General features: G+C 43.3%; 1 protein-coding gene across 1 annotated transcript in view; it reads left to right on the forward strand.

The window, feature by feature from the left end:
* The window catches only part of INPP5A (inositol polyphosphate-5-phosphatase A), a 610,446-nt gene that overhangs the window by 360,543 nt on the left and 229,039 nt on the right, over positions 1–20,864 (forward strand). The window contains exons 6-7 of the mRNA XM_038744152.1: positions 2,423–2,526; positions 16,967–17,019. Of these exons, the coding sequence (XP_038600080.1) occupies positions 2,423–2,526; positions 16,967–17,019 (157 nt within the window). The remainder of the gene's footprint in view (positions 1–2,422; positions 2,527–16,966; positions 17,020–20,864) is intronic.

Genomic DNA, 20,864 nt, shown 5'->3' on the forward strand with positions numbered 1-20,864 from the left:
AAAATCATGTGAGCAGAGCTTCTGGGGGTGACTAGAAGCCACATTTCTGTAGAAATGTGTAGACGCTCCCTAGGCCTTAGTGGAAAGAATCCGGGCCTGGGAGTCTCAGGACCTGGGTTCTAATGCTAGCTCTAAGACTCTTTTGGTAGGTGACCGTAGGCAAATCACTTTACTTCTCTGCGTCTCAGTTCACTCATCTGTAAGGGGGTTAAGACTGTGAGCCCCATGTGGGACATGGATTGGGTCCAACCTGAATAACTTGCATCTACCCCAGTGCTTAGTACAGTGCCTGGCACATGGTAAGCACTTAACAAATACCATTAAAAAACAAATGGGCCAAGCCTTGAACTGAGTAAAATACAATACATTAAGACACAGTCCCTGTCCCCCACTTGGGGACCACAGATAGAGAACAAGTATTAATCCCCATTTTACAGATGAGCAAACTAAGGGCCAAATAACTTATGTATGACTAACCCAAGGTCAAACAACAGGTAAGGGATTGGAACCCAAACTTCTGACTCCCAATCCTGTGCTCTTTCCACTAGGAGAAGCAGCATGGCTTAGTGGAAAGAACACGGGCTTTTGAGTCAGAGGTCGTGGTTCTAATCCCAGCTCTGCCACTTGTCTGCTGTGTGATCTTGGGCAAGTCACTTAACTTCTCTGTGCCTCAGTTACCTCATCTGTAAAATGAGGATTAAGACCGTGAGCCCCACGTGGAACAACCTGATTACCTTGTATCTACCCTAGCACTTAGAACAGTGCTTGGCACATAGTAAGTGCTTAACAAATACCATCATCATCATTATTACTATTAGGCCATCCTGCTGTAGGGTCCAATGAGATAGCTGTCTTAGACTCTTCAGTTGTGGAAACTGTCCAGGTTTGGGAGTAAGGAGAATCAATCAATCAATCAATCAATCGTATTTATTGAGCACTTACTATGTGCAGAGCACTGTACTAAGCGCTTGGGAAGTACAAATTGGCAACATATAGAGACAGTCCCTACCCAACAGTGGGCTCACAGTCTAAAAAGGAGAACCGGATTCTTTTCTTGGATCTGCCACTTGGGAGTTTACTCTGTGCCAGGCACTGTACTGAGCACTGGGGTAGGTACAAGCTAATCAGGTTGGACACAGTCCATACCCCACATGGGGCTTACAGTCTTAGTCCCCATGTTATTCATTCATTCATTCATTCATTCAATTGTATTTATTGAGCGCTTACTATGTGCAGAGCACTGTACTAAGCACTTGGAACATACAATTCAGCAGTAAAGAGAGACAATCTTTGCCCACACTGGGCTTGCAGTCTGGAAGGGGAGAGACAGACTTCAAAACAAGTAAACGGGCATCAATATCAATATGTAATGTGTAAACAGGCATCAGTTTTACAGGTGAGATTGCTCATAATAATAATTATGGTATTTGTTAAACACTTGCTATGTTTCAAGCACTGTTTTAAGCACTCACAGTCTGAATCCCCATTTGATAGATGAGGTAACTGAGGCACAGAGAAGTCAAGTGGCTTGCCTAAGGTCACACAGCAGACAAGTGATGGAGCCGGGATTAGAATCCACGACCTCTGACTCCCAAGCCCATGCTCTTTCCAGTAAGCCATGCTGCTTCTCTAAGGTAATCAGGTTGTCCCATGTGGCTTACAGCCTTAGTCCCCTTTTTACGGATGAGGTAACTGAAGCACAAAGAAGTTCAGTGACTTGCCCCAGGTCACACAGCAGACAATTAGTACCAGAATTAGAACCTACATCCTCTGACTCCCGGACCCGGGCTCTTTCCAGTAGACCACACTGCTTTCTCAAGTATTTGAGAGCTTAAGTGGCCTGGAAATACGTGGTAGTGGCATTTGGATGGATCTAGCCTAGCAGCATTAGGAATTTAGAAAATGGTATGGTGTAGTGGATAGAGCCCCAGGCCTAGGAGTCAGAAGACCTGGGTTCTAATCCCGTCTCCACCACTTGTCTGCTCTGTGACTTCTCTGTGCCTCAGTTCCCTCCCATGTAAAATGGGGATTAAGAGTGTGAGCCCCATGTGGGACAGGAACTTTGTTCAACATGACTACCATGTATTTACCCCAGAGATACAAGTACACATAGTGAGAGTTTAAAAAATACCATTACAAAAAATTATGGGGGAGACCTGAAACAGATGTTATTTCATAAGGTCTTCGAAGATGGGAGTACTGTGCTCGGAAAGAGATCATGTCTGCTAACTGTATTGTACTGTCCCAAATGCATAGCACAGTGCTTTGCGCACCGTAATCGCTCAGTAAATGCCAGTGATCGATCGATTGTTCTGGTGAATATGAAGTTTTCTCACAGACATTTTTCGTTTTAAATAGATAAATGAGATAGCATAACAAAGCCACTCATTTACTGTCAATTGTCTTTCCTATCTTCTCCTAGCTAAGAAATATAAAAAAGTTACTGGGAAAGAAATCTACTCTGACACATTAGAGAGCACCCCCATGCTGGAGAAGGAAAAGTTTCCCCAGGAATATTTCCCTGAGGTAAGTATAAGCCGATGATGTGCAATCTAAGTTTATATCTAATTATAGTCTAAGCTGCCAGACATAGAATTTGCCTTTTTCTTCATTCGCCATGTGTATTCGTCCGTGTGTATTTGTCAGCATTCAATCAGTCAGTCGTACTTATTGAGCCCTTACTATGTGCAGAGCACTGTGTTAAGCATTTAGGAGAGTACAATTGCTCTGCACACAGTAAGCGTTCATTAAGTGCAAATAAATAAATGAATACATTGTAACAATAAACAGACACATTCCCTGCCACAGTTTACGGTCTTGAGGGGGAGACAGACATTAGTAGAAATGAATCAGTTGTTCATTCATTCATTCAATCATATTTATTGAGCGCTTACTGTGTGAAAAGCACTCTACTGAGCGCTTGGAAAGTACAGTTCAGCAACAGAGACAATACCTGCCCACAATGGGCTCACAGTTTAGAACGGGGGAGACAGACATCAAAGCAAGTAAACGGGCATCAATAACATCAATATAAATAAATAGAATTATAGATATATATATCAAAACAAGTAAACTGGTGTTAATATAAATAAATAGAATTATAGATATGTATATATATTCACAAGTGCTGAAGGGCGGGAAGAGGAAGGGAAGAGCAAAGGGAGCGAGTTGGGGCGATGAGGAGGGGAGGGGGAGATGAGGGAAAAAAGGGGGTTTAGTCTGGGAAGGCCTCCTGGAGGAGATGAGCCTTCAGTAGGACTTTGAAGGGGGAAGTGTGATTGGCAGATTTGAGGAGGGAGGGCATTCCTGGCCAGAGGTAGGATGTGGGTCAGGGGTTGAAGGTGGAACAGGTGAGAATGAGGCACAGTGAGAAGGTTAGCACCAGGGGAGCAGAGTGTGCAGGCTGGGCTGAAGAAGGAGAGAAGGGAGGTGAGGTAAGAGGGGCAAGGGGATGGAGAGCTTTGAGGCCAATAGTGAGGAGTTTTTGCTTGATACGGAGGTTGATAGGCAACCACTGGAGATTTTTGAGGTGTGGGGCGGTAGGGGCGGGTGACATGCCCAGAGCGCTTCTGTAGAAAGATAATCCGGGCAGCAGAATGAAGAATAGACTGAAGTGGGGAGAGAAAAGAGGTTGGGAGATCAGAAAGGAGGCTGATGCAGTAATCCAGTCAGGAAAGGATGAGAGATTGTACTAATGTGGGAGCAGTTTGGATGGAGAGGAAAGGGTGGATCTTGGCGTTGTTGTAAAGGTGAGACCAGCAGGTTTTGGTGACAGATTGGTTATATGGGGTGAATGAGAGAGCGGTGCCAAGGATGACACCAAGATTGCAGACTTGTAAGACAGGAAGGATGGTAGTGGCATCTACAGTGATGAGAAAGTCAGGGAGAGGGCAGGGTTTGGGAGGAAAGATATGGAGCTCAGTCTGTTACAGTCAATTACAGATATGGACATAAGAACTGTGGTTCTGGGAGTGGGTGTGAATAAAGGGAGCAAATCAGGGACTAACTGTATTTTATTGTTCCAAGTGCATTGCACAGTGTTCTGCACATCAAAAGCACTCAGTAAATACCATTGATTGATCAATTGTTCTGGTGAATATGAAGTTTTCTCACAGACATTTTTCTTTTTTAATCAATGCATGAGATAGCATATCAGAGCCACTCATTGCCCTGGCAGAAAGGAGTGGGAGTAGAGGAAAGGAGGGCTTAGTCAGGGAAGGCCTCTTTGAGGAGTTGTTTGAGGAGATGTACCTTCAATAAGGCTTTGTGCTGGGGAGAGTAATTGTCCCATAGTCCCATTGTCTCACACATAGGTAGGTGAGATTGAGGTACGGTGAGTAGGTTGGCTTTAGGGGAGCAAAGTGTGGGCTGGATTGTAGAAGGAGAGTAGTGAGGTGAGTTAAGAGGGGCATGGTGATTGACTGCTTTAAAGCCAATGGTGAGGAGTTTCTGTTTGATTGGAGGTGGATGGGCAATCCATTATTTGTATATATTGAGCACTTACCGTGTGCAGAATACCATACTGAGAACTAGGAACAGTACACTGTAACAGAGTTGGCAAACATGCTCCTGCCCACAATAACTTGCATTGTACAACGCTAAGGGATTCTACTCATAGCCTCTTTGGGCGATCATATTTTCACACTGAGAAATTTTAAGTCACTACTACACTTTCTGGGCTCAGGGGGATAAGGAAAGTTTAGAAAGTAATGTTAAATAGATCCTAAATTTACACAACTGGACATTTCCCAGAAGCAGCAAGGCCTGGTGGATAGAGCACAGGGCTGGGAGCCAGAAGGACCTGGGATCTAATCGCAGTTCTGCCACTTGTCTACTGTGTGACCTTAGGCAAATCACTTCTGTTCTCTGGGCCTCCGTTATGTCTTCTGTAAAATGGGGGTTAAGACTGTGAGCCCCTTATGGGACATGGACTGTGCCCAACCTAATTACTTTTTACCCACCCCAGGGCTTGGAACCATGCCTAGCTCATAAATGTGAATTGGGTGCTATGTGTGAGGGAATGAGTATGTTAAGGATTTTGCAAAAAGTAACCAAATCTATTTGTTCAATCATATTGCCTCTGGACTCTGAGCTTGTTGTGGGCAGGGATTGTCTCTATTACTGTATTGTACTTTCCCAAGCACTTAGTACAGTGCTCTGCACACAGTAAGTGCTCAATAAATACAGTTGAATGAATGAATTTGTTAAATATAAGCCTATAAGGCTTTCTCCCTTTTATGTGCACCTAAAAGAATCCATGGTTGTTATTTCTTTAATGCGTATGGAGTCAATCAAGCAATCAATCTATCATATTTATTGAGCGCTTACTGTGGGCCAAGCACTGTACTAAACACCTGAGAGAGGACAATACAATGGAGTTGGTAGACACCTTCCCTGCCCACAATGAGCTTTCCATCTAGAGTCAGATTGAGACTTGTCAGCTGTATGACTTTGGGCAAGTCACTTCACTTTTCTGTGCCTCAGTTACCTCATCTGTAAAATGAGGAATAAGATTGTGAACCCCACATGGGACAGCCTGATTACCTTGTATCTACCCCAGCGTTTAGAACAGTGCTTGGCACATAGTAAGTGCTTAACAAATACCATTATTATCATTTTATTATTATTATTTGGGTATATTTTCAAAAGGAGAGTTCAAATTATAGAAATATCCAGTCAGGATAACTTATATTTTCCTCCAGGACTTGCAGGTATTTCGGTTCTCTGTCCTTTGCAACTGTGTCTGTGTATTGAAAGTAAGGGGAGGATGAGGAATTATGCCCCAAGGTTATGATGTCCATGCAGCTTGAGAAGGATTGGTCTTCCAGATTTTTCTTCTTCAATAGGGACACATGTCTGGGGAAATTCTTCAGTGACGACCCAGACTGGTTGGGAATTTGAACTGATTGCAAACAAGGCCACAAGTTTATTAACTTGCTTTTATGATCGAGCCTTAAGTGAGGTGTTCCTGGCAGATGCCATAAAGGATGGGACGTGAGAGTGATCCATGTCATCCTTTCAAGTCCCTCATCCACTGAAAAAATTCTCTTCCAAGGGCAGGTGCCGGCATTCCTGTCTGGTTCTTGGCCGGGAATACACACCCTCCATCTTGCCTGAAATTCCAGCTCACTGAGTTGGCTTGTGCCCATTGAATCCATCTTCAAAGGACCCACCTCCCCTCATCTACAGTTCCTTTTAAAATAATAGTGAGAAGAAGGATGGTATTTATTAGGCACTCCTTGTGTAAGCACTGTGCTATGGGATGGGGATGATATCACATCGTCAAGTGGGATATAATCCTGTTCTAGTGTGGGGTTCCCAGCCTCAGAGTTGGGAAAAGCCAGTATTGTATCTGCATTTCACAGTTGAGGAAACTGTGGCACATAGCAATGAAATGACTTGCCTGAGCTCACACACAGCAGGCCAGCAGCAGAGGAGGGATTCAAATCTCGGTCCCGGCTCTGTCTACTAGACCATGATATTGTAGACTGAGCAGCCCTTTCTTTTCACAAGGACAGGAAACCCATCTGCCAACTCCATAGTACTGTATTCTGCCAAGCGCTCAGTACAGTGTTCTGCGCACGGTAAGCACTCCATAAATGCCATTTATCTATTATACCAAGTAGCCTTAATGAGTTTTTCTTTTCTTTTTTTAACCCAGTTTGAAAGCATTCAAATTTATTTTTTCCTTTTCTCATTAAGAAAGACCAAATCAAATACCAGCCAATGCAGTTTATTAATAATAATAATAATGGTATTTGTTAAGCACTTACTATTTGCCAGGCACTGTTCTAAGCGCTGGGATATATACAAGATAACTGGGTTGGACACAGTCCCCGACCCACACGGGGTTTACAGCCAAACCACCGTAAATGGATCCAATTCCTCAAAATTCAGGATTTGGCCCAAATTCATCTCCCTAATGGGCCTCCCAACATTATAGACCTTCCCTTCGTCCCGGACGTTCATTAATCATCCTTCAGGACTGTCCCGAGCTGTACAGTGGAGGCCAACTGGGTCTGTTTAGCTTGGGTACCACTCTTAGCTTTCCATATTCCGTCTCTGGTGATTTTAGACCAAACCTTTACTGTTGCTTGAATACTCAAGTGTTTTTTTCTCATTTTGATTGTGAATTGGTTTAAGACTGATTTCTCTTCTTTTTATTACCCTCACTTAAAGATGATCTAAAAGTAATTACAATGATTGAGGCTTAATGCAATTCAAAATAATTACAGCCCAGTGCATATAAAACTAACAAAACTTTCCATGTTGATTTATGGGTCCTCTCGACTGAGTATGAATCTCAAACGATGCCTCAGGGAGCAACTCTCCAGATAATGTTCCACCATTTAAAAAAAAAAGCAGAGCTGTGTAGTCTATCAGGGCGGAGTCATTTTTTTTCCTTTTGCCCATAGTGAGAAATTGGTTGTTATCATAGATCACAGATACTGCTCAAAGCTCTTATGAAAGATGAATTAATTTCACTAATGCTTTAATGCAAACCTTTCATGGAGAAGGCTGTATCGTGATAACCTCACTGAAGTCTCTCTTTTCTCAATGGTGATTTATGTTGTCTTTTAGTAGATGAAACGGCCAACATTCCCAATCCATCTGCTGGGTAAAAGAATCCTATTAACACGGGATCTGAGGAGGGACTTAATATCGTCAGGTGAACAATGAACAGAGGCACGAAATGGGGTTTTGTTTTGAGTTTGAAATCCTGGTAGCCTCTGAGAGAGAGAAAGCATGCCAGGGGAATGGATCAAAAAACCTCGTGTTCCTCTCACTCAGGTTTTGGTAGACAAGTATCAGGAATGGAAGAAGAGGATTAATTTCAATAACTTATTGGTGGGCATTCTCCGTTCACTCCTCGTGTCCTTTGGAGGTCCCTTATTTCCGGCATTGATAACCTGAATTGCAACCTCCAAAAGCTAGGCCATGAGCTGAGGGTATCTGAAAGTGAAAGGGGTGGATGGAGAGGATTGACAACAAATATCATCAAGTTACAGGTACCTCAGGGCATTTCTTCAACATGAATCTGCCCACAAAGGAGCGACTGTCTACTATCTCAGTAGACAATTGTGTCCATTCCTTTTTGACCCAAAGTACAATGAAGCTGTATGTTCAGAGGTTCTAACTGTGTGGGGATTCACCATTATGCCTCACAGAAGTAGTAATAGTACTACTCTACTTCAAGAGAGTCAGAATGCAAGTGGGGAGGGCAGGGATCTTAGCCCCATTTTACAGTGATGGAATTTAGGCCCAGACAGGTTATGTGATTTGCCCAAGATCACACAGCCAGCCAGTGACAGAGCCAGCACTCAGATCTCCTGAATTTCAGTTTTGTGCTCTTTTCCACTAGGCTATACTGCCTCCTGTGTGTTCTCTTTTTTGAGAGCTACAGGGAAGCTACACACCATACACTGGAGCTTTTATTCAAGGCTTTGAGACTGAAGGTTAGAGACAGAAGATTAGAGACGGAAGTCATAGGTTTGTCTCCTTGAAGCAAAGATCAAAGGTCATTTATAATGTGAAAAAACTATTTCACCCTATTTCAATAAAGGTGCCTTTTGAAAAATAAGGTGATTCCTAAATCACTGTTTAAGGCTACCTGGCTGTGATTGTAGTTTACTACATTAGGGTGGAAGCTATTAGCATGAAAAAGCTGCAACCATGAGAAATGCCAAGTAGGTCTGCTTGAAAATGTGACTCATTGCATCTTGGTAATATTTAAATTGGGCTGAAAAATCTATGGTAATAATAATAATTCTGGTACTTGTCAAGCACTTAATACATGCCAAAAACTGTTCTAAGCGCTAGGGAAGATACAAGTTAATCAGGTCGGACACAGTCCCTGTCCCACATGGGGCTCACAGTCTTAATCCCCATTTGACAGATGAGGGAACTGAGGCCCAGAGAAGTTCAAGTGACTTGTCCAAGGTCACACAGCACACAAGTGGTGGAGCTGGGATTAGAACCCAGGTCCTTTTGACTCCTAGGCCCTTGCTCTATCCACTAAACTATGCTGCTTCTATGGTGGAAGCTTACTTGAAAATTGATAACATTTACTTATGTTTTTGTGGATTTCGGATCTGGGGTTTCCAATACAAATCAGAAACAGAAAGAATCACCACTCTTGTCAAATGTAATTCCAAGAAAACTTCCTATTTTCAATTCCGTACTACGATGATGCGTGGATTGAAATGTAACACATTTTGGCCACCTCCAGTTTAGACTATTTTCGATGAGGTAATTAATCACATCAGAAGTATGTGAAGGCCCACATTTTCTATTGATATGCTCTTGACAAGGTAGATTTTCCTGCCATTCTGTCAAACATTGACTCTGAGGACTTTCAAATATTTCTGGGCATCTTCAAGATTAAGAATGCAAAACAATCACTAATGAAGCATACTGCAAAAAACTCAAATGGATTTGACGTGATCCTATTAGTTCTGACAGTATTATAAAGAGCTTCTTAGCTGGTCATTCAGTCAATATTTATTGAGCGCTTATTGTGCGCAGAGCACTCTACTAAGCACTTGGGAGAGTACAGTAATAACCCAGTTGGTAAACATGTTCCCTGCCCACAACAAGCTTACAGTCTAGAGGGGGAGACAGACATCACTATAAATTATTTCAATTAAGGATAATGTATGTAAGTGCTGCGGGGCTGAGGTGAATAAAATGGGCGAATCCAAGTGCAAGGGTGACGCAGAAGGGAGTGGAAGAAGAGGAAATGAGGGCTTACTGAGGGGAGGAGGAGATGTGCTTTTCATAAGGCTTTGAAAATGGGGAGAATGATGATCTGTTGGGTTTCAGGCCAGAGGCAGAGCAAGGACGATGGGTCTAAGTAGAACTAGGTATTCTTAATCTTCCCTGAGTGAAGAGCAGGTGAAGTGGGATCTGTTTCATCAGGAAACATTTAGGCAAGCCTGTGAAGGTAGGATACTTAGGCAGCAAGGAAGTCAGAGGCCCTCAGTTCTAATTCCGTCTCTGCCATTTCCCTGCTGTGCCCCTCTGGGCAAGTTACTTCACTTCTCTGTGCTACAGTGTCTTCATATGCAAAGTGGGGATTCAGTGCCTGTTTTCCCTCCCACTTAGACCACAAGCTCCATGTGAGACAGAGACAGTGCCCCACCTCATTATCTTGATCTACCTCAGCACTTAGTACAGTGCTTGACGTATAGTAGATGCCTAACACATATCACAATTATTATTATTATTGTGTATCATTCTTCTTAATATTATTACTATTATTATTATTATAAACATGGGGACAGACAAACAAGAGAGATGATGGCATTTTAGTTCCTGGAGATTTTCAAGACAAGTTTAGTTCATAAGAAGTAGTGTGGTTTAGTGGGTAGAGCACTGGCCTAGGAGTCAGATGGTCAGGGGTTCTAATCCCGGCTCCACCACATGTCTACTTTTCGACCTTGGGCAAGTCACTTCACTTTTCTGTGCCTCAGTTACCTCATCTGTAAAGTGGGGATTGAGACTGTGAGCCCCATGTGGGTCAGGGACTGTGTCCAACCTGATTTGCTTATATCCACCCCAGCACTTGGTACACTGCGTGGCTCATAGTAGTTGAGAAGCAGTGTGGCTCAGGGGAAAGAGCACGGCCTTGGGTGTTAGAGGTCATGAGTTCTAATTCCAGCTCCGCCACTTGTCAACTGTGTGACTTTGGGCAAATCACTTAACTTCTCTGTTCCTCAATTTTCTCATCTCTAAAAATGGGGATTAAGACTGTGAGCCCCATGTGGGACAACCTATTTACCTCAGCACTTAGAACAGTGCTTGGCACATAGTAAGCGCTTAACAAATACCATCATTATTATTATTATTACAATATAAGACATTCCCTGCCCACAGTGAACTTGCAGTCTAGAGAGGGAGACAGACATTAATATAAGTAAATAAATTTATAGATATGTGTATAAGATATATGCACATTATGTACGTAATATATAATCAATATCTTTATTGTGCTCTTACTTTGTGCAGAGCACTGTAGTGAATTTTACGAGTACAGTAGAGTTAGAAGATACCATCCCTGCGTGAAACAAACCCGTCTTCAAGTTGCTTACTGTCTAGCAGGCAAAGATCTTCCCAGGTCTATTTAATAGTTGGGCATTAATCATCATCAATGGTATTTATTGAGCTCTTAATGTTACGTGTTCTGCACTTAGATTATTTTAAGGACTGTCATAGGAGAAACAGCATGGCATAGTAGAAAGAGCCCAGGCCTGGGAATCCAAGGACCTGGGTTTTAGAATTTAAGCTCGTTGTGGGAAAGCAAAGCACCTGTTATATTGTTGTTTGTACTCTCCCAAGGGCTTAGTACAGTGCCTTGTGCATAATAAGGGCCCAACACATTTGATTGATTGACTTAATGATTGATAGTCCCAGCTTTGCCACTTCTGCTGTGTGACCTTGAGTAAGACACTTCACCTCTCTGTGCCTCAATTACCTCATCTATAAAATGAGGCCTGACTGTGAGCCTCATGTGAGTCATGTGCGGTGCCCAATTTGCTTATCTTGTACCTACCTCAGCACTTAGTTCAATGCCTGGCACATAGTAAGGGCTTAACAATTGCCGTAAAAAATAAAATAAAAAGCCCAAAGAGAACGGGCTTTCTCCACACATCCCTAAGTAGTACATCTCACTACAGTACATTGCTCCCCACAAGAACTTAATCAACACTATTACTACTATTATAATGATAATAATAATAATGGTATTTGTTAAGTGCTAACTGTGTGCCAGGCACTACTAAACGCTGGGGTGGATACAAGCAAATCGGGTTGGTCACAGTCCCTGTCCCACATAGACGTCACAGTCTCAAACCCAAATTTTACAGATGGGGTAACTGAGGTACAGAGAAGTGAAGTGACTTTCCCAGAGTCATACAGTAGACAGGTGGTAGAGCTGGAATTAGAACCCACAACCTTCTGACTTCCAGGCCCGGGCTCTCTCCACTTCACCAAAAATTTCTAGGAGCTCCAACTGTCTGGTGCAAAGACATTTAGCAGGGGCCTGATATGCATCATTCTGGGAAGCGGGAGTTGGAGCAAAAGCAGATGAATTACAAATCAGAAGACAGAATCCAGTCAATGTCTGCAGGGGCCTTGTAGCCCAAATAAAATAGTTCGTGGTCCAGCATGGACTTGGGCACATATGACAAGAACTGGTTTGTTATTTTAAAATGGTGGAATTTGTTAAGTGCTTCCTACACACCAAGCACTGTACTAAGTATTGGGATGGATACAAGATAATAATAATAATAGTAATAGTTGTGCTATTTGTTAAGGTCTTACTATGTGCCAGGCACTGTATGAAGCGCTGGGGTGGATACCATCCCTGTCCTGCATGGGGCTGACAGTCTCAGTCTCTGTTTTACAGATGAGGGAACGGAGGTGAAGTGAAGTGACTTGCCCAGGGTCACACAATAGACAAGTGGCAGAGCCGCAATTAGAACCCATGGCCTTCTGACGCCCAGACCCGTGTTCTATCCACTACGCCGTGCTGCTTATCTGTACTAAGAGAAGCTGCACTGTAGTAAATGCTTGGTTGAGTGCAGTAGCAGAGAGTTGGCAGATACATTCCCTGCCCACAATGAGCTCTTTAGGTTGGACACAATCCCTTTCCCACATGGGGCTCACATTCTACGTAGGAGGGAGAACAGGTATCAGATCCTCATTTAACAGATGAGGCATTCAAGGCACAGAAAAGTGAAGTGACTTGCCCGTGGTCACATAGCAGGCAAGTGGCGCAACGGAGATTAGAACTTGGGTCCTCTGACTTCACTGGGAGATGTTAGGCTGGAGGATCAGGTCTCACAGGGAAACCTGGTTGTTGGAGAGGTGGCACTGATGAGGATATCACTGCCACTTTCATCTCTCTTTCCCTCCTCCTCGAGCTTCGTAGGGTGTAATAAGCCCTGCTTGGGTTTCCGTTTAATTTGGTCCAGTAAAATGATGGAGAAAAGATGAATTAAGGCTCTGTGTAAGTCATTATCAATCACGGTTTGCGTGCATTACTTACGGCTCACGGCGCATTTTGACATTAGCCCTCCGTCACCTCGCTCCTCATGTTAATGTTGTCTGGGCATCCCTTAACCCCATATAGCCAGGGTTATTTATGTAGCTAGTGTTTTCTAGAGGGTTTTCAAAGGTCAACATATGCTCCCTTGGGATGCCGTTGACAAAGACATGGCTCAGGGCTGTGCCAACTCAAAAATGCGGGGATCTGATCAAGAGCGGACCCATTTTTAGATTTCAGTCCAGTTTTATGATGAAAATTTCATAAAATGCCACTTGGTTGTGCCACCTATTTTATGTATTCATTCCCCTGGGTTAAAGACATTAGGAAAATGACAACAGAGTTTTGAAGGTAGGTTTTCCTAATTTTCTATTCAGAGGTATCTACTGAAATGTGAAGCAATCCAAATTTGGTTTAGTTTTGATGTCTGTCAAGCGCTGATGGGGGGCAAAACAGGGTACTGGATGTGCCAAGAGTCGGGTGTCTGGGCCCCAGGGACGGTCACCACCTGACGGCCTTGGCCATTACCTGGCAGAGAGACGTCAAACTCATTCCATCAGCACTCAGCAATGGCCTAGTGACTAGAGCACGAGCCTAGGATTCAGAAGAACCTATAATCCCAGCTCTGCCACTTTTCATTCATTCATTCACTCACTCGTATTTATTGAGCACTTACTGTGTGCAGAGCAATGTTCTAAATACTTGGGAAGGTACAACACAACAATAAACGGTGACATTCCCTGCCCATAACGAGCTCACAGTCAGGGCGGAGGCGACAGACATAGATATAGATAAATAAAATGACAGCTATGTACGTAAGTGCTTTGGGGTGGTGGCAGGGGTTGGGGGAGAACAAAGGGAGCAAGTCAGGGCGACACAAAGGGAGGGGCAGATGAGGAAAAGTGGGGCTTACTCTGGGAAGGCCTCTTGGAGGAGATGGGCCTTCAGCGGGGGAGAGTAGTTGTCTGTTGGATTAGAGGGGGGAGGGCATTTGAGGCCAGAGGCAGGACATGGCCTAGGGGTCAGTGGCAAGACAAGCAAGAGATCAGGGCCCGGTGAGAAGGTTAGCTCTAGAGGAGCAAAGTTTGCAGGCCAGGTTGTAAAAGGAGAGAAGTGAGGTGAAGTAGGAAGGGGCAAGGTGATGGACTGCTTTAAAGCCAATAGAGAGAGGAGTTTTTGTGTGATATAGAGGTGGATGGGCAACCCCTGGAGTTTTTTGAGGAGCAGGGTGAAGTGTCCAGAACATTTTTGTAGCAGAGTGAAGTATGGACTAAAGTTAATAATAATGATGATGATAATAATAATAATAATAATGGCATTTATTAAGTGCTTAACTTGTGCTAAGCACTGGGGAGGTTACAAGGTAATTAGGTTGTCCCACGGGGGGCTCACAGTCTTAATCCCCATTTTACAGATGAGGTAACTAAGGCACAGAGAAGTTAAGTGACTTGCCCAAAGTCACACAGCTGACAGATGGCGGAGGCGGAATTTGAACCCATGACCTTTGACTCCAAAGCCCGCGCTCTTTCCTCTGAGCCACGCTGCTTCTCAAAATGATGATGGTATTTATTAAGTGCTTACTATGTGTCAAGCACTGTTCTAAGCACTGCGGGGCATACTGCTGTATGATCTTTAGGAAGTCACTTCACTTCTCTGGGCCTCAGTTCTCTCATCTGGAAAAAAATGGGGATTCAGACTGTGAGCCCCATGTGGAATATGGACTGTGTCCAACCTGTTTAGCTTGTTTCTACCCCTGTGATTAGAACTGTGTTTGAAACATAATGGGTGCTTAACAAATACCATCATCATTATTATTATTCTCATTATCATCATCAAACAAAAACTCTTGGCCATTGGCTCAGCTCTCTTCCTCCTACTTATCAATCAGTCAATCGGTGGTATTTATTGGGGGGCATACTGATGTGCAGAGCACTGCACTAAGTGCTTAGAAGAGTTGGTAGACACTTTCCCTTCCCACAAGAAGCTTGCAGTCTAGAGGAGGTTTATCCTCACTCCTCTCCAAACACCCCACAGCTCACACACTATGTTCCTCTAAAGTCAACCCACTCACTACACCTTCATTCTCACCTCCCTCACCACCGACCTGTGGCTCATGCCCTCCTCCTTCGGATCTTTGTTGTTTTTTTTTTTAAATGGTATTTGTTATGTGCTTACTATGTGTCAAACACTGTTCTAAACCCTGGGTCTGACACAAGAGAATTACGTCGGATACAGTCCCTGTCTCTCATGGGGCTCACGGTCTAAAATGGAGGGAGAACGAGAGAATGGAGGCATGGAGAAGTGAAGTGACTTGCCCAAGGTCACATAGTACACAAGTGTCAGAGTCAGGATTGGAACCTAGGTCCTCCGACTCCCAGGACTGGGCTCTTTGCACTAGGCCATTTTGTTTCTCCCCATCTTCAAGACCCTTCTGAAATCACATCTCCTCTTGGAGGCCTTCCCCAATTAATCTCTAATAAAGACTCTCTTTATCCCCCCCCCCCCCAGCCAGTCCCTCAGCTCTCCAATCAACCAATCAATTAATCAATCATATTTGTTATTATTATGGTGTTAAGCACTTACTATGTGCCAAGCACTGTTCTAAGTGCCAGGGTAGTTACAAGGTAATCAGGTTGTCCCACGTGGGGCCCACAGTTTTAATGCTCACAGTTTTAATCCCCATTTTACAGAGGAGGTAACTGAGGCACAGAGAAGTTAAGCGGCTTGCCCCAGGTCACACAGTAGACAAGTGGCGGAGGCGGGATTAGAACCCATGTCCTCTGACTTCCAAGCCCGTGCTCTTTCCACTAAGCCATGCTGCTTCCCCACCGCTTACCATGTGCAGAGCAGTGTACTAAGCAGCTGGGAGAGTATAATATAGCAGAGTTGGTAGAGACGTTCCCTGCTCCCTGCTCACAACAAGTTTACAGTCTAGAGGTGGAGACAGACATTAATATAAGTAAAATAAATGATGGATATGTACATAATAATAATAATAATGGCATTTGTTAAGTGCTTACTGTGTGCAAAGCACTGTTCTAAGTGCTGGGGGGATACAAGATGATCAGGTTGTCCCACGTGGGACTCACAGTCTTAATCCCCATTTTACAGATGAGGTAACTGAGGCTCAGAGAAGTGAAGTGACTTGCCCAAGGTCACACAGCAGACATGTGGCAGGGCTGGGATTTGAACCCATGACCTCTGGCTCCCAAGTCCATGCTCTTTCCACTGAGCCAAGCTGCATCTCTAAGTGTTGTGGGGCTGAGGGAGATGTGAATAAATGGTACAAATCCAAGTGCAAGGGTGACGTAGAAGGGAGTAGAAGAAGAGGAAATGAGAGTTTAGTCAGGGAAGGCTTCATGGAGGAGATGCGCTTTTAATAAACACTTGGTTTGTGCTTAACTTTCGACTCTATTGCTTCATCCTTTCTGTAATTTATTTTAGTACCCCCTTTCCACCCCCTCCCACCCCACCCTGTCTAAATTATAAAAGACTTGTGAACAGGGATCTTATCTAACTCTTATATTCCTCCAAAAGCATTATACAGTGCTCGGCACATGGTAAGTGTTCAATCAGTATTACTGATTGATGATGATTATTCTTCATTTTTGAAAGCTGACCTGATTTACCAAAATGTTCATTTGTCGTTTCCATCTAGAACTCTCAAAACAGCAGTTTGTTTTGACATATTGGTTCCATAGCTATATTAGAGGGAGAGATAGAGAAGATGTTTCCTGCCAGTAATAAGTGCTATTTTTGTGGGGGCCACTTGAATTTCATCAGGCTCATAAAAAAAGGGTGAATTTTGAGCCACTTGTGTCTTTACACTTTTACCGAGTGTTCACCTCTTTGTGTACTGTGCATCTATGTGATCCTCCTCGCTCCATTCAAATTGTCTGATATTGCCTGTTTGTTTTTCAGTGTAAATGGTCCAGAAAAGGATTCATTCGAACGAGATGGTGTATTGCTGATTGGTAGGTTATGTCCTGTTAAGAAATACCATTATCATTATCATCATCATCATCATCATCATCATTATTATTATTATTATTAAATGTTAGCTTGGGCTATCCTTCTCATCTCGAAAATTGCACTTGGATTTGCACCCTTTATTCCCCCCTCCCTTAGCCCCATTGCACTTATGTAAATATCTGTGATTTATTTACTTCTATTAATGGCAGTCAACTGTTCAGTCAACCATGTTTATTGAGCGCTTGCTGTGTGCAGAGCACTGTACTAAGCGGTTGGGAGAGTACACTATAACAATAGAACTGACACAGCCCCCTAGACTGTGATCTTGTTGTGGGCAGGGAATGTGTCTGTTTGTTGTTATATTGTACTTTCCCAAGCTCTTGTTACAGCGCTTTGCCCACAGTAGGCACTCAGTAAATACCATTAATGAATGAATGCATGAATGAATTCCCTGTCCACAGTGAGCTTACAGTCTAAAGGAGTAGAAAGACATCTTAATATCTGTCTCCCCCTCTAAATTGAAAGCTTATTGCGGGCAGGGAACTTGTCTACCAACTCTGTTATATTGTACTCTCCCAAGCACTTAGTACAGTGCTCTGCACACAGTAAGCACTCAGTATATATCTCTGAGTGACCGACTGGTTGATTGCACTAGTCCAAATCATTATCATCATCATCAAATGCCATCGAGTCATTTCTGATCCATAGAGACTTTATGAACATATTTTCTCCAGAACATCCTATCTTTGCTCTTCTGTAGTCATTCATTCAGTCGTATTTATTGAGCGCTTATTGTGTCCAGAGCACTGTACTAGTCCTTCTAGCTCATGATTTTTAAAACCTCCTACCCCAACCATTTTCACAAATGACTTTAAAACAAAATTATTCTTCTTTTCCTCAAGTTCACGTTTAATTACACCAAATTGATATCTCTTTCTACATCTTGCAGGAAGGGATGCATACTTATTTAGTTAATTGTGCATTGTCACCGCACTCTAGAAATTGATTTTTGTTCTTGTAGAACATTTCCGGATTCATTCTCATCAAGTTGCATCCTTGGTTTTTTGTTGTCTTTTACTTCTGTCTAAGAATGAGATTTGGTGAGAATCCTTCCCCCTTTTTCAAGAGGGACTATTTTTTCATCAAAAATTAAAAACAAAGAAAAAGCAAAAGCAAAACATGCTTAGAGCCTTCTCAGAGTCATCTGGAAGAAGCATGACCTAATGGCTAGAGCCTGAGCCTGAGAGTCAGAAGATCCTGAGTTCTAATCCTGGCTCTGCCACTTGTCTGCTGTGTGGCCTTGGGCAAGTCACTTCATTTCTCTGTCCCTCCGTTACCTCATCTGTAAAATGAGGATTAAGAATGTGAGCCCCAGATGGGACAGATATTGGGTCCAACCCGATTTGCTTGTATCCACCCCAGCACTTAGTACAGTGCTTGTCACATAATAAGCACTTAACAAATACCACAATTATTATTATTATTATTATTAATAAGCCAAATACAGTTCCAAGGAAACAACGCTGTTCCAAAGGCATGAATTTTAGCCATTTCCAAGTGCTTAGTACAGAGCTCTGCACACAATAAGCACTCAATAAATATGATGGAATGAATGAATGAATTTCAGTGATAGCATCCATTGGTTTGGTTTCCGGGGATGACTCTGTTTTCCATGGAAGACAGTCTTGAAGTTTCATAACTTTAAGGTCAGTCAATCCTTCAATCATATTTAGTGATTGATTGATATTTATAGATGAAAAAATAATCCTTTCCCCTTGCCAAAAAGCCGGTACAACCAAAAGCGGGTGGATTATTGATGATCAAACTTTTTGTCAGTGCCTGTGGATCATTTCTGGGGGTCCAAAACACTCAACTCTGAGCCAAAATGATGCTTTATTTACGCTGGCTTTGGTGTAGGATGTATTTATTCATTCATTCAGTCGTATTTATTAAGCGCTTACTGTGTGCAGAGCATTGTACTAAGCGCTTGGGAAGCACAAGTCGGCAACATATAGAGACATTCCCTACCCAGTAAAGGGCTGGTAAACCAACAGGTCACTGGATCAATCTTAGGTCATCCACCTTTAGAGAATCAATCAATGGTATTTATTGAGCACTTACCGTGTGCAGAGCACTGTACTAAGCACTCAGGAGAGTACAGTGTAACAGAGATGGTAGACACATTCCTTACCCACAAGGAGTTTGCAGTCTAGAGGGAAATCAATCAATCAATGAATCGTATTTATTGAGCGCTTACTGTGTGCAGAGCACTGTACTAAGTGCTTGGGAAGTACAAGTTGGCAACATATAGAGACGGTCCCTACCCAACAGTGGGCTCACAGTGTAGAAAGGGGGCTCACAGTCTAGAAGGGGGAAAGTGTGAGAACCACCAAAAAAACTAAACAATATTAATATTATTTTATTATTATTATTTAATATTATCGTAGTCATAATAATGGTATTTGTTAAATGGTTACTTTGTGCCAGGCAGTGTACTAAGTGCTGGGGTGGATACTAGCAACCCGGGTTGTATATAGTCCCTGTCCCACCTGGGCTCACAGTCTCCTTCTCCATTTTACAGATGAGGTAACTGAGGCCCAGAGAAGGGAAATGACTTGCCCAAGGTCACACAGCAGACAAGTGGCAGAGTCAGGATTAGAAGTTATGACCTCCTGACTCCCAGGCCCGAGCTCTATCCACTATCCTATGCTGCTGCTCAACAGAGCTACTCGTTACATCACAGTGGAGAACAGACTTTATGTTGGCACAAGTCTGTCAGGGTTTTGAGAGCAGCAGTGGTTTTGTCCGCAGCATTTTCTTAGAGCACAAGTGACAACTAGACAGTATTGAGAAATATTCAGTTTTCACCTCTGCCAGATGTCGTGTAGGTTGAATGGCACAGGGCTAGTTGGGGCACTCTAGAAGCATGGATTGTAAGGTGAATTTTTCTTTTCCACCTCCAACCCATCCCTCCTCATTATTCTTTTTTGGTTTTATTTTTTGGGGTATTTGTTAAGCGCTTACTATGTGCCAGGCACTGTACTAAGTGCTGGGTGGTTACAAGCTAATTGGGTTGAACACAGTCCCTGTCCCACTTGGGGTCACGGTCTAAATCCCCATTTTCCAGATGAGCGAACTGATGCACAGAGAAGTGAAATGAGTTGCCCAAGGTCACCCAGCAGACAAGTGTGGCAGAGCTGGGATGAGAACCCAGGTCTTTCTGACTCCCAGGCCGCTGCTTTGTCCACTAGGCCACACTGCTTCTCTCTCATATTTAACTTTCTTGAAAATCCCATTTTTTTCACTCTAACAAAAGCCTCTTTCTTTTCTGTTGGGGACAGTTCCTATCTTTTCTTTCTCTGTGTGCTTTAAGGTCCACCCATGGAGAACATTTCCCTTCTCAGGAAGTAATAAAAATAATAATTATTATGGTATTCATTAAGTACTTACTATGTGCCAGGCACTCTACTCAAGCATTGGAGCGGATACAAACAAATAATGTTGAACACAATCCCTGTCTCAAGTGACGCTCAAAGTCTTAATCCCCATATTACACATGAGGGAACTGAGGCCCAAAGAAGTGAAGTAACTTGCCCAAGGTCACACAGACAGGCGGCAGAACCAGGATTAGAGCCCATGACCTCCCGACTCCCAGGCTTGTGCTCCAGCCACTACGCCATGCTACAACCAAATCGAGTTAGACACAGTCCCTGTCCCATGTGGGACTCAAAGTCTCAATCCCCATTTTACAGATGAGGGAACTGAGACACAGAGAAGTGAAGTGACTTACCCAGTGTCACACAGCAGACAAGTGGCTGAGGCAGGATTAGAATCCATGACCTTCTGA

The sequence above is a fragment of the Tachyglossus aculeatus genome, chromosome 3 (assembly GCF_015852505.1).
Source record: "Tachyglossus aculeatus isolate mTacAcu1 chromosome 3, mTacAcu1.pri, whole genome shotgun sequence".
In the NCBI taxonomy this organism is placed as follows: Eukaryota; Metazoa; Chordata; class Mammalia; order Monotremata; family Tachyglossidae; genus Tachyglossus; species Tachyglossus aculeatus.